The 12,495-nt window shown below is 38.1% G+C and overlaps 1 protein-coding gene across 1 annotated transcript in view; it reads right to left on the bottom strand.

The window, feature by feature from the left end:
• LOC131691431 (uncharacterized) overlaps nucleotides 1–12,099 on the bottom strand; it is a 38,420-nt gene extending 26,321 nt beyond the window's left edge. The window contains exon 1 of the mRNA XM_058977811.1: nucleotides 11,870–12,099. Coding sequence (XP_058833794.1) covers nucleotides 11,870–11,927 — 58 coding nt within the window. The 5' untranslated portion in view covers nucleotides 11,928–12,099. The remainder of the gene's footprint in view (nucleotides 1–11,869) is intronic.
• Between the last annotated feature and the right edge of the window lie 396 nt (nucleotides 12,100–12,495).

The raw sequence follows: 12,495 nt of genomic DNA, 5'->3' as shown, positions 1-12,495 counted from the left end.
AATGTTTTCCCTATTCAATTTCTTTCGCATTTTTCAAATTCCCATGCTGAGCGATCAGCATATCAAATAGGTAGATCCGTAGCTGATAGAATGGCTATCCCGTTTGATTGACTCTCCATCCAACCATCAGAATCCGAACGACGTTCCCATTCTTTCAGCACATTCGCAAGCAGGCCAACAAACACGTCGTCCATTGATCGATGGGCGGTCAATTGGGAAAACCATCCGAAAATGAGGTGTAATTTGCAACGGAGAAACGATCATATCGTTCTTGGATTCCGCTTTGCACGGTTCGGCCCACCACGCGAACCGTACGGTTCTTGGCCTAATTCCACCAAAAAGAGAGTAGATTCCTAAAGAGCAATAAACGGTTAGTGGAGATGATGCAACGTACCTACCTACCTACATACGCGTGCACGCCGATTATTCTGTGCAATATGTTTCGCAGCTTAAATTAGCATTTTATTGACCTGCGTCTTTGGATTGTACCAACAGGAAGACGTTTATGATTAAATTCGTATTGTCTTTGACGAGAACTGCGCAATACCAACTAAAAATTAGTATATTGGTCACGTAACAGCGGTTTTTAAGCCGACACGAGTACTTGCAACCGGCTTATGAGACTTGCGTCTTAAACCGGTGCCAAAACACTTTTGTACAGAAAATCTGAATTAACTTATGAATTGAGAACATTTATTCCGACTGAAAAATGAACTGTGATGGATTCATTTAAAAATCCAAAAATTAAAGCATTGGTTAATTTGGTATTGATACGTTGTGCTCTGGTGAAAAAATGCACTGGTAACGATATGGCGCATAAAACAAAGCCGACTGCGGTTTTTTCATTTTTTTTTATCGAACCCGTTGGAAAATCAGGCACGTTTCGGCTACATGTGAAAATCGTGACCGTCAAGCCTCAACAGATTTCGGAATTCCCACCAGAGTATTTCGCATTTGAATGCAATTTTCATGTGATTGTTGGAATTACTGATCCCGAGATAATAATTGTAGTGGAATGTCAAAACAAAACGTATTACTTATTGATTTTCAAAAGGAACCACGGGTATTTTATAAGAAAAACGAAGGAAATGACCACGAAGCGCATATTAGTAAAATATTGCAAATTCTTAACCCGAATTTAAGCAAAACTTGGAGAAAAGTACTACGCTACATTTCTTTCGGAGGAGGAAATTGTGTCGAACCATTTTCTGCATGAAGGTCGCAAGACAGAACTTTAGTTAGTCGAGAAGTTGGCGTTTCGAGTTTTTAATTTGGCGACCAAGTTTGTCTTCCACATAAGGTGCAGTACCGTCTTTAATGCAAGGGCAGACTGAGTCAGGGGCACCTCGATAAGGATTGACATAAAATCATGCTAGCTGTCTGCACTGCTGGCGGCATGAAAACTTTGAAAGAAAAGAGCCGCCCAATCTTTATTTATTTTGAATAATATTTTGAACACTTTTTTCCTCAGTGGGTAATGAGATTCGGACTGATTCCAATCCATAATGATGAACTTTACACATGGCATGTGTAAATGAAAATGAAAATTCCCGCATAATATCTGGTAGCCATATCGAAACATCCTTTGTAAACGGACTGTATGACCGACGGCTCAGCGAAAATGTGATTGTTGATTGCTGATACTACAAATGTTCCACAGTTAATGGGAAGGTATCACCGACGACCGACATCCCCTCAAGGCTCAAAGAAGGATATTTTCCGGATAGCTATAATTATGCCGATAAAACTCCTTTTCGATACAAATTATATCCATCTAATACAATCGGCGCCTGGATGGTTTACTTCCGAACCAAAGATAAACCAGTTAACATCATCGATATGTGCGTGATTTAACTAAATAATACTCGACCGTGTAGGAAGAAGTATCTTGCCTACGTACCCGCCCGTGAAGTAGCGATTGATGGTGTAGTCTACGACAGGGACCTTAATTGCGAAGTATGGGGTTGGCTGCTTCAAAATCCTTTGTTTCAGTCAGTGAAAATTCTGGTTTGCAAGCAATTGCGTTCAGAAAAAAATCGAGGAGTATAAGAAAACAACTTATTTTCCATAAGCCTCATTTCGAGCCTGTCGGCAGTTCTGCTCTTCTAAACTTTGTTCTTTTGAAAGGGGTTCCTCCACCTGTTCTTTTTTTTATGCCCGGATCATGACCTGTCGTTGTTGCTAACAATTGGGCCTACAGCTATGTATTGTAGAAACAAGACACTGTGTGAAAAATACGGAGAGAGTCTTCCTACTGTGGTGCGACTCCGCATGATGTCTCAACATATCCCGCATTTAAATTATGTGGGGAAATACTTAAGCACTCTTTTAAGAAACGGTCCGTGAAGACTAATTTCTACGCTTCCTTGTTCACTAAAGAACGAAGGTCTGACCATCCCATTGTGGGATCATTTTCAAATATGTCTATAAATTTTCTAAAGAGGAAAGTCATTTTCACTCCTAACCTCCCTAAGCTTGAGAGTGTCCCTTGAAGGGTGCTGTTACAAAACCGAAGTAAGTAGTTCATGGTCTCGGAAATGTTAGAAACTGGCAGAAATTTCCACATGGGGTATCAAAAACCAAAAATGTCCTCGCATTTCAGTTCATACATTTTTTCCCAGTGCAAAACCTGGTTAACTTACGACAATTTTAGCATTATTCGTCATGGCCGAGAAAGCACTATGGAGGAGCGTTTTTGCGGATCAAAATTTTCTGTTCTTTCAATTGGATTAACCTTTGCACGGTACCAGGTCCGAATCAAAAGCAAAGACATTGTTTTGTTTTCATATATATTGCGTCTCAGTTGGTTCTAGAAGACTTCTACTCCCAGGGCATGCCATGAAGTTCTCTTTACGTTGATAACCGATTCATTTTACTGCGTGATATTTGCGACAATTTCAATTTGATCATTTTGAATACGGTAGAAATGACACTAATTCCTACTCCACCAGCACGCCCAAGCGCGTTAAATTTATCATTGTACTCGACCTCGCTATAGTTAGTGTGCCCATTGATTGAAAGAGCTACACGTCCACTATAACCGAATCAATCGAATCAAAACAAGGAACTCCTCCGATAGAAGCGTACAAGATTTTGATTGGCTTGATTCCAACCGGCGCGAACAACCGTGAAGAGTCTCCAACTCCATGGTACACAGAGATTGAGCAGAACTGTACGCGAAAAGGTTCTGTATGAACTTTTTAAACTACGGATCGCCCAACTTTTTTTTTCTGAAAATACACGATGCGAGAAACGCAAATGAAAAACTTGATGAAAGCTGAAAGAACGCGATTATTTGCACCGGTTTGTCGACGGATTAACGAAGGAAACACTGTTTCGTCTGGTGGTTAGGGTCTACGTTGTTCATTCCAGCAATAGATGTTTCACGATGAAATGACAATAATTTATTTAAACACACTAATTTATCTGACAGCAAAGATGCTCGCACTAAGCATTGCAGTGCGCATATCACCCTAACGTTCGATGATGACCGCTATGCATCGCTTATATGCTAATTTTTATGACAGTAGTGGTGAGGACAATCATAGAAAAGGCTATGCTGCAAACATTCTCCCCATAAAACTGATGGTTTTACATTTACCTATCAACGACTATGCCCACATCGTTACAGTTTCAAGGAGGCTCTTCATTTGATGGAGCATGGAAAGCACTCCTTGAATTTCCTGGGGAAACATGCACACTTAACTTTCTCAACTTTCTTTTGTCAAAATCGCAACAGCTGAGATCTCAGTAAATAACATTTTTGCTGAGATCTCAGTAAAAGTCACTTATCAATTTCCAAATTTTCTGACTACACGGCTGTTGGAAAATTGCCGAGGCAAATTGAGTGTGCGGGAGTTGCTTAGTGCTTTATCTAAAAACCATACCAGATAACCTTGGGTTAGGTTCTTTCGCATTGCTCAATTCTGGGTAATGAGTAGGCGGACACTTAGATAGCTATGAAAGATCGCGTAGCTCGAAAATTTCGTGGAACAATGGAAGTTTGGGAATCCAAAAGGTATCAACAAACCTTAGTCCAAGGAGATAGACAAGGGTCGTGAGTTCATTTGGGTGATATATCCGGTCGTGTCCAGTCGTTATACGTTGAATGATGTGCATCTCCGGCGTATTAAGGTCATGCAGAGTGGTCTCTGTGCTTGTGGGGACGGTTGTTGCGACATTAAACATATTGTCTGGTCATGCGCTTAGTTTTCTGGCACCAGATCTTCGTCAAACAAATCCCTTTGTTCCAGTCCGAGATGTGCTATACATGCATATATGCATAAAATATGTTTTTAAACACGTACATATCCAAATTAAGTTAACTTTTGGTTGATATGCTAACAGCTACCTGGAAATCTGGTCCCTAAAAACTTCACAGCGGATCCAAGGAGGCCAGTCTACGATTCGGTCCAAGCTGTCGTGACAGTGATCTTCCGTTTTCGAAAAAATTGTATGTATAATTTCTTCTTTACCCTGCCATTGTTGTACGCCCTCTCTTCACTCTCCGTGGTACGGTCTCTGCTACTCTGATGTTGGAATCAGCCTTGTGTATGTCTTTTGCTTTCCTTATAAAAAAACCTAATAGTATTTCTCCTTGTTTCAATTGTTAGTCTGAATAAAATTGCAATGATATTTTTTATATCGATCTGAATTCCTTGTTTTAAGATGTAGATTAGAGATGCTCAGGTTCGGGTTTTTGAAATTTAGACTTCCGGGTCCGGGTTTTTTGAAATTTTAATCTTTTGAATTCGGGTCAAGTTCGGGTTTTTCAAACTTGGAATTTTCGAGTTCGAGTTGGATTTTGAACAAATCAAACCCAAACATTTCTATACGTCTATACAAAACACCCAATCTCTTTTTGTAGTAATTTGCTTTACTTCGTGATATGAATAGATAACAGTCGCGAACTTTCGAAAAGTTTTCAAATGTGTGCTCTGAATAGCAGCATTTTTAATACACATTGAATTAAAATTGTACATTAAGATTTCACTATCTAAATTGTTAACAGAAACAATAATTAAAATAATAACTGAATTTAAATGCAGCACAATTTGTTTATCCTTAGTATAGTTGCGATGCACCAGATGCTTTTAAACCAATGGCTACAAAGACAGTTACAGTCTGAGGACAATTTGGCTATTCTTATATATTGAACTCAAAAATTTGGTGGCTCAAATTGAGCAACAGATACATCGTTTTATTTATTTTCTTAAGTAGATAATTCAAGCAATTTTATCCTCAAATTTATTTTCTAGAGATTGTCTTTGTTCAATCAGACTTAAACAAAAAACATGGAAGGTTCCTTTTTGAATAGAAAAAAAACTCAGAATAAAATAACTCGATGTGACGAGTGACGAAAAATTTTGGATTTGAACCAACATCTCCCCAGGCACAGAGCCCTTGGTTGAAACCTTTCCGCCAGGTTTCTGGCTGTCCTTGGTTTTGCTAGGGTTACCAAGTAGGCTGAGAGTAAATGAAGAACACGTTAGATATCCACCGAGATAAATTTGAAGGATTGTGGTACCGGCGCTAGATGCACTGACGGCGTTCATTACATACGTTACAAAATATGCTTTTTACTTGAAACTTCTACAAATCAGGTAATGGCTTAAACAGAATACAGAGTGTTTTTGCAATCAATTTCTTACGATCGTGAAAATTCATGTATTTTCATGAAGAAATGCAGATCGTGCAACGGCCCAGCCGTAGAACAATCTGACAGAAAGTGCTTGTTTCATATTTGTACCACTGATTTGTTAGTGGCGCTAGTATACCATCACCATATGAGTTTCATGAACAACAAAGGCACTTATATGGTGATGGTTAGTATATATGATGGTTAGATTCATTCATTAAAATACACGAATTTTTACGATATTAAGCAATTGATCGCAAAAATATTGTGTGTTCTATTCAAGCCTTTAGCGGATATGTAGAAGTTTGCAGTCGTTCCGAGAACTCCATCGGAGATGTCAAATCGCTACTGGCGCGCATATCGTACAATCTGAAGGATAAAAGAAATTTTATACGCCATCATATACGATCGTTCTAATGCTACATCAAGAACGCGTCCAACCGAACCAACCAGTAACGCGGGTGACGTCGTGTAAACTGTCGAATACGAATTGCCAATTGCCATAACATGATTTAAAAAATAAAACAAAACTACCCTTGCAGCGTGCAGTTGTTTCGGCGTGAAAAAAACACCTTTTCAGTTTAAAAAAACGATTTTTTTAGAACTTTGGGTGAAGCGAATTGACCACAACTTTTGTGCATTATAATGTATCGTTTCAATATCATTCTGTAATTGTTTCATGCAAAAAAATCGACAAGTAATTCGGTGACGGCGAAGAACGTCTCAGGAAAAAAACACGATTTGCGGTGTTAACTGCCATTCAAAACTACTTAACCGATTTATTTCAATAATTTGAATACTTTGTAAAAAATACCTCACCCCTACGTTGAGTTTTTGAGATAATTTTTGAATTAGGGGTTTTTTACTCATTTGAAATAAAAAATGCTATTTTTCACGAAAAAATTCATCTTTTTATAATTAAAACCCCCTTAATTCAATAGTTACCTTGAAAACTCAACGTAGGGGTTAGGTATTATTTGCATAGAATGTATATGCAAAGTTTGAAAGAAACCGGTTAAATAGTTTTTGAACAGCAGTTACCACCGCAAATTGTATTTTTTCCAGAGACGTTCCACAAAAGCTTCGTCACCGAGTTGTTTGTTGATATTTTTAAATAGAAAAATTACAGAATGCTCTTGAAATGATAAATTATAATGTACAAAAGTTTTGATCAATTCGCTTCACGCAAAGTTCTAAAAAAATTCACAAAGAAAGTGTTTTTTTCTCACACTGAAACCCTTATGTCCCCTTTAAGCTAATTCAATATTATTTTTTTGTTTGGTTCAAGTGTGTCAGTTTCGACATGTTGCTCATCAGATTCGGTGCAGTCATGCACTTATGTATACTTATCTAGCGTTATAATAATGCAATAGACATTTTCACAATGTTATATTGAACTTTAAAGTAGATAGTGCATAATGTCACAAATTTGAGGAACCTATTAGTGCACGAGGCCACAACATTTAGCTTATAAAAGTTGGATCTTAATGTTCCGTATTCTACTCGACAGTAACTGACACCATCTTGAACGAGTTAAACGATAGGGGAGTCCGGAGCTGTTGGGGTAAGTTTACGGAGTCCGCTTTTCTTGGTTTCTATTAGACCTATGGCAATGTCTCTCGATAGGTACCTCAAGTAATGTGAAATACATTTTCCAATGTGTTTATCACAGAGAACAGACATCCATGATCGAACAAAAATATTTAAAAAACGTGTGTAAACATTTGAATTAATATACGATAAACACTAGCGCCGCCACACCAACCTATCCCAACTGTCCGTCAAATCCATTCTTGAACCGGTTCGAAATCCTGAATGGATTCAGTATGGAATCTTGCTCAAAGAAAACAACCGATTCCGACTCTATCGGTTGATGCATTTGAGCTGGAATTCATGCTGGAATTCCGAACCGGTTCCGGACTCGTTTGACTGAGTAGAGGAATAACCGCTGTCAATTCTGTCGAACTCAGCCACAAAAAAACATGACGACAGTAGCGCACCTAGTTTGGACATCCCAACTACCTTCGAAACCGGAGATTTTACACAAGTTTAATGATGAAGATGGACGTCTGTTCTTTGTGTGTTCATGTTGCATAACATTTTGTTTTGTAGAAGTCGTGGGCGATATTGTGTTTTCGAGCACACTAAATACATTTCAAAATTTTAACCACTTTGTGTTATTTAAGGTGATTTTAAATCTATTCCACGAATTATTTTTCGATAGAGCGTGAAATCCATATAGATATTACACATATTAACAAATGAAAGTCGTTTTTTAAATACTTTTATATAAAATACGCGGTTGGGATAAGTTGGCGGTGATGCACGCGGAGCAAGTTGGGGCTACTATTTACAGGCGCCCTAATCTAATCAATCTAATATCAAATTAGCGTGGCTAGCCTTCTGACATTCACATATGTTGTGTTAACTGTTTGGATATAGTGTCTAATGATTGTCTCCTCAGAAATTTTAGACGATTAAGAATAGGAGCAACAACAACAACAAATGAAATACCTGATTCATCGAGTTGGCAAGCTTGAATTGTAAAACGGGGTCGGTAAAAAATCGTAATACATGTATTGTATTGGTGGCCCTGAATGGTTGTGGATCCCCATGTTTTAATATCGATTTTGTATGCTGACCTCGATGCTGACAATATATTATTTTTAGTCTGTTACGAAAAAATCTTGAAATTTTATTTTTCATCAGGAAAAGATATTCTTCATCGCAACGACTACAAGGCCTTATAGGAGTCTGCGAACCCCAGGTTGAGAATCGCTGCTACGAACGACCTAATCAGACATGCTTTTACCGCCAACTTTTGGACAGCACAGAAAAATACACGAAATGATAAATTTGAAAGCCAATTTCGTTCATACGTAGCCAACGTTCATAGACATTCATGTTTACTAGACGGTCGAATAATACCAATCATGGCGAGTATAATTATTGCTTTTAAAATAGTCATTTTTAAATTTTTAATTTAATTTAATCGTACATTTAAAGCAATTAAATACAAAATTGCTGCACACATTATCGATCAGATAGCGCTAAGATCACATTAACCACTAATACCGCGATACTGGTTCGTATCGTAAACTTTGGATTTATTCGAAGAAATGCTTCAACTTATGACTAACTACATGTGCAGAAAGTAACAAAAACCTTTATTTTTAGTTCTAGTTCACATTTCACCATCATTATCCGGAATATTGTTAGTAAAAGGATTAAGTCTCTCTTGAGATTCCAAAAACACTTCAACTTTGAAATACAATTTTTGTCGTACTTACCGAAATAAACCAAATTTTGTCAAATTTCTCTTAAGAGTGCATTGTTTACATCCGCTAAATGGTACAATTGTCATTGAGATTCCGGCTGAGATGGAAGAAAATCAACAAACCGCTCGCGAAAGGGGTTTGTTCACCCGCGTGCACCATCCTGGGTTGTAGATTTCACGTTTGGTAAAACCAAAGATAACAGACAGTTAGGCTAAAATGAAAACCCGTGTAAACATTCAAAATGACAAACGGTGGAAATCTTTACTGCCATCTACGCAAATTTTTGCTACACGTGTTTGACAGCCGCAATCTTACAGTATTGTATCGATCACTGCGCCACCTACAAACGTTTGCCAAACGTGTTACAGACGTCTGATTCATAAGGAAATTCAGTAGCGTGTATTTACACACATTTCAAATCGAGCCTTAACGTCTTATGCACGAAAGTATATTCTCAGTCGCATCGCTTGCTTGAAGCGAATCCTGACTAACAACCCACCCACTACCCAAGCCGTGGTACTTATGGGAGTGTCACTGAGTCAGGGCCTTCCGTTAAGTAAGTACCACATCAACACTTCCTTTCCCATCCCAAGTTACGGTAAAGATGGTCGTAGCCCGCAATGGTGGCTCTCAGGCGAAATTCTCGCTTGGACTGGATCAATTGTTATTCCCAAACAATGCTCCTCAAGTAGTCTGGCTGGAAATGAGAGTCATCAATCTGCAATCTACGAAGTATACCGTGCTTACGCAACGCAACGCAACATTTCGAAACGAGCCATAACGTCTGTTATCTGTGATAAATATACATCCTAAAGGTCCTCCAAAGGTTCCAGGGACGGATGACATTGGACCACAAGTCAGAAGCTGGACGAAAACAGGGAACTACGGTTAAAAATCAATTATTTCAAGTGGAATCCAAATGTTTCAACGCGGGACTTGGCTTATGGGATTTATGGTTGGAAAAGTTCCATCCTGAGCTTCCACGAAAGCAGCTTAGCCTTCATGTTTCTTCTCAGTGCAGAAGCAAACCGGTAGTCCTGCAAGGAGGCAATATGGAAACATCACTGTTCATAATGTCCTTCAAGGTGTTACATAGCTGCGTGGTGCTTCGTATAAACTGGTTTACAATGATGATTCAAAACTGCAACTTCTGGATATATTCGTTGTCTGGTGTCACATTAAAAAAGTTATTACTTGCGAATTAATGTCGAAATCGATTCTCTGAAGATTAGTAGAGTCTAAATAATATCCATTTTTACAAAGACGACGTTATTTGATCAATTATTCACCACACTCTTCATATGAATCCTGCTAGGAATTTAGTTAAGGGGAGGAAATAAGGCATTTTCGAGAAAAAACAATATTCGGCTTTTATTTTATGTTGACGACACAGAGAGTGTTATTTTAGTTAGCAAATTTTCATATAATAGTACAACATTTGAATAATGTTTTACCAAATTTTCATGTCAAAATATTGAAAATAATGCGAGTGTCAGTAAATCTCTGGAATCATTTCGAAAAAATGCGGTGTACATTATAAATTAAAGTATCCTCGAGCAATCAATTTAAAATTTTGCAGTCCTTCTTCATATCCTTCCTTTGATAACTACTATTATTACATTTCTTATATTTTTTACAATAATAAGGTAGTTGTTTTTATCGATTAAAATCGCATCTTTGGCTTCAAAGCGCCATAAAAAATTCAAAAATCGAGAAAAAATCAAAAAACTTCCATGCTTACTGGGAGAAGACTGTGGATAAGTATTGTGAAAAATTTCAAAATGTTTGGTCCGATAGATTTTGATTTATGATGTACATGTATTTTTCTGTCGAAGCACCTCTGAAGATTTACCATCACTAGCTTAATTTTCAATATTTTGCAATGAAAATGTCGGAAAATATTGTTTGAATGTTCCTTTACTATTTGGAAATTAAATGAATATTACAACACTCTCAGTATCGTCGTAAAAATTTTCTCGCAAATTTCCTCTTTTTTAACGAATTAACCTTAACGTCCCCTTTAAATATCTTTCGTCAGGAATGCGTGCCTCCTCCTCCCTCTTTTTCACAATGGAGCTGGAGCCATCAATGATGTACCTTAGAACCGTGTGAAGTGTTAATAATAAGAATACTATGAAAAAAATATGTATAACTGGCATCTAATACTAAATTATGCGAACAGGATTTAAAAACGACAAAGCTATAACTTTGTCAATAACTGACTGAAAGAGAAAGCGAAAGTCTTCTTACAGGGATTTTTGCTCTCTGACCTTCCAGATCCGCGAAAACGAAAAAAAAATGCACCTTTCAAGGCAAATTAGATGTCTTCAATCATACATGACTGCACATGCAATGCATTGTGCTTGTTGTATTCTAGTGTTCAATCGATCATTTCGTTCTTGACAGAGATCACTGCCGTCACCGATGACCGCATCATCACAAAGGCACGGATGAAATCATCCTTAGAATTCGTTCAACCTTTTCACCGTTATGTTTCTTTATCTAGAAGTAAAATTTGCTATGCCAGACAAGCTCTACGCCAAACGAAAAATTATCACTAAACTGTTATTTATTTTTCAAAAAATATACGCCAACCCGTCAACGTCCATCCGAACCACTAAGACAACAATTTCAAGAGCAACTTCAATGCCACATACATAGTCTTGGTTTGTTCCAAAGAACGTTCCTTACGAGATTGAAGGTAAACAGGCAGAAGCGGCCACTGTGTGCACCCACATCTGCGCGTCTCCACCCCGAAACCGGTATTTCCGGTAGTTTAATTGAATCTCTGTCATTCACACCATTCCATTAGTAGCCGTTGTCTTTTTCGAACCGAAGACTGTTAAACTGTTTGAACTTTGATGAAATCATTCTGACCATTCTCAATGTTGGTTTACTAAATGGCTTTTTTGCGCTAATGCAAAGCTGTATGGTAACACAATAAAACTATTACCTGCGCTGGCAGCGACGGCCAAAACGACGACACCGAGTAATGCACCTAGGTATTTCATTTTTTGTACACACAGAAAATCACTGCTTATGATTCGTTTATCACTAACGCCGCACCGCACAGAACTGCTCACGTACGCTAAAACTATCACAACTAGAAAAATCACAAGGTCGGGAGAAGATCCTCCAAGATGCGCACTGTTCGACTCGCGGAGATTTAATGCGGTGCGAATTTCCGTAGGTTTAAACTTTATACACATACCTACCGATCACATACAGTCATGCCGCCATCCATCGTGTTGCCTTCGTTCGGTGGTCGATTCGATATCCCAAAGAGTTGGATCAGCAGAGAAAGAAGGCAAACGACGAACCCGACTGTGGCTCGCGAGCTCATCACAGTAGGCTGAATATATGAGATTGTTTTTGTCATTGCTGCGCTGCATGCGGGAAAATACGCAAATACGTTTCAACAGATGAATAGCGTCAATCCGGCGTTAGCCAGTCATAAAGTTATTGTCGGATTCTGATGAGACGAAATCGAAACGCAAACCTCATAACTAATTTGTATAAAAACTTCGAGATACTATGTTACAATTTTCTTGAAATCAAATAGACGATATTTTTGCATTT

Source organism: Topomyia yanbarensis, chromosome 3 (assembly GCF_030247195.1).
Source record: "Topomyia yanbarensis strain Yona2022 chromosome 3, ASM3024719v1, whole genome shotgun sequence".
NCBI classification, from domain to species: domain Eukaryota; kingdom Metazoa; phylum Arthropoda; class Insecta; order Diptera; family Culicidae; genus Topomyia; species Topomyia yanbarensis.
Note: the sequence above shows the minus strand (reverse complement) of the source record. Positions and strands in the feature narration are given on the sequence as shown.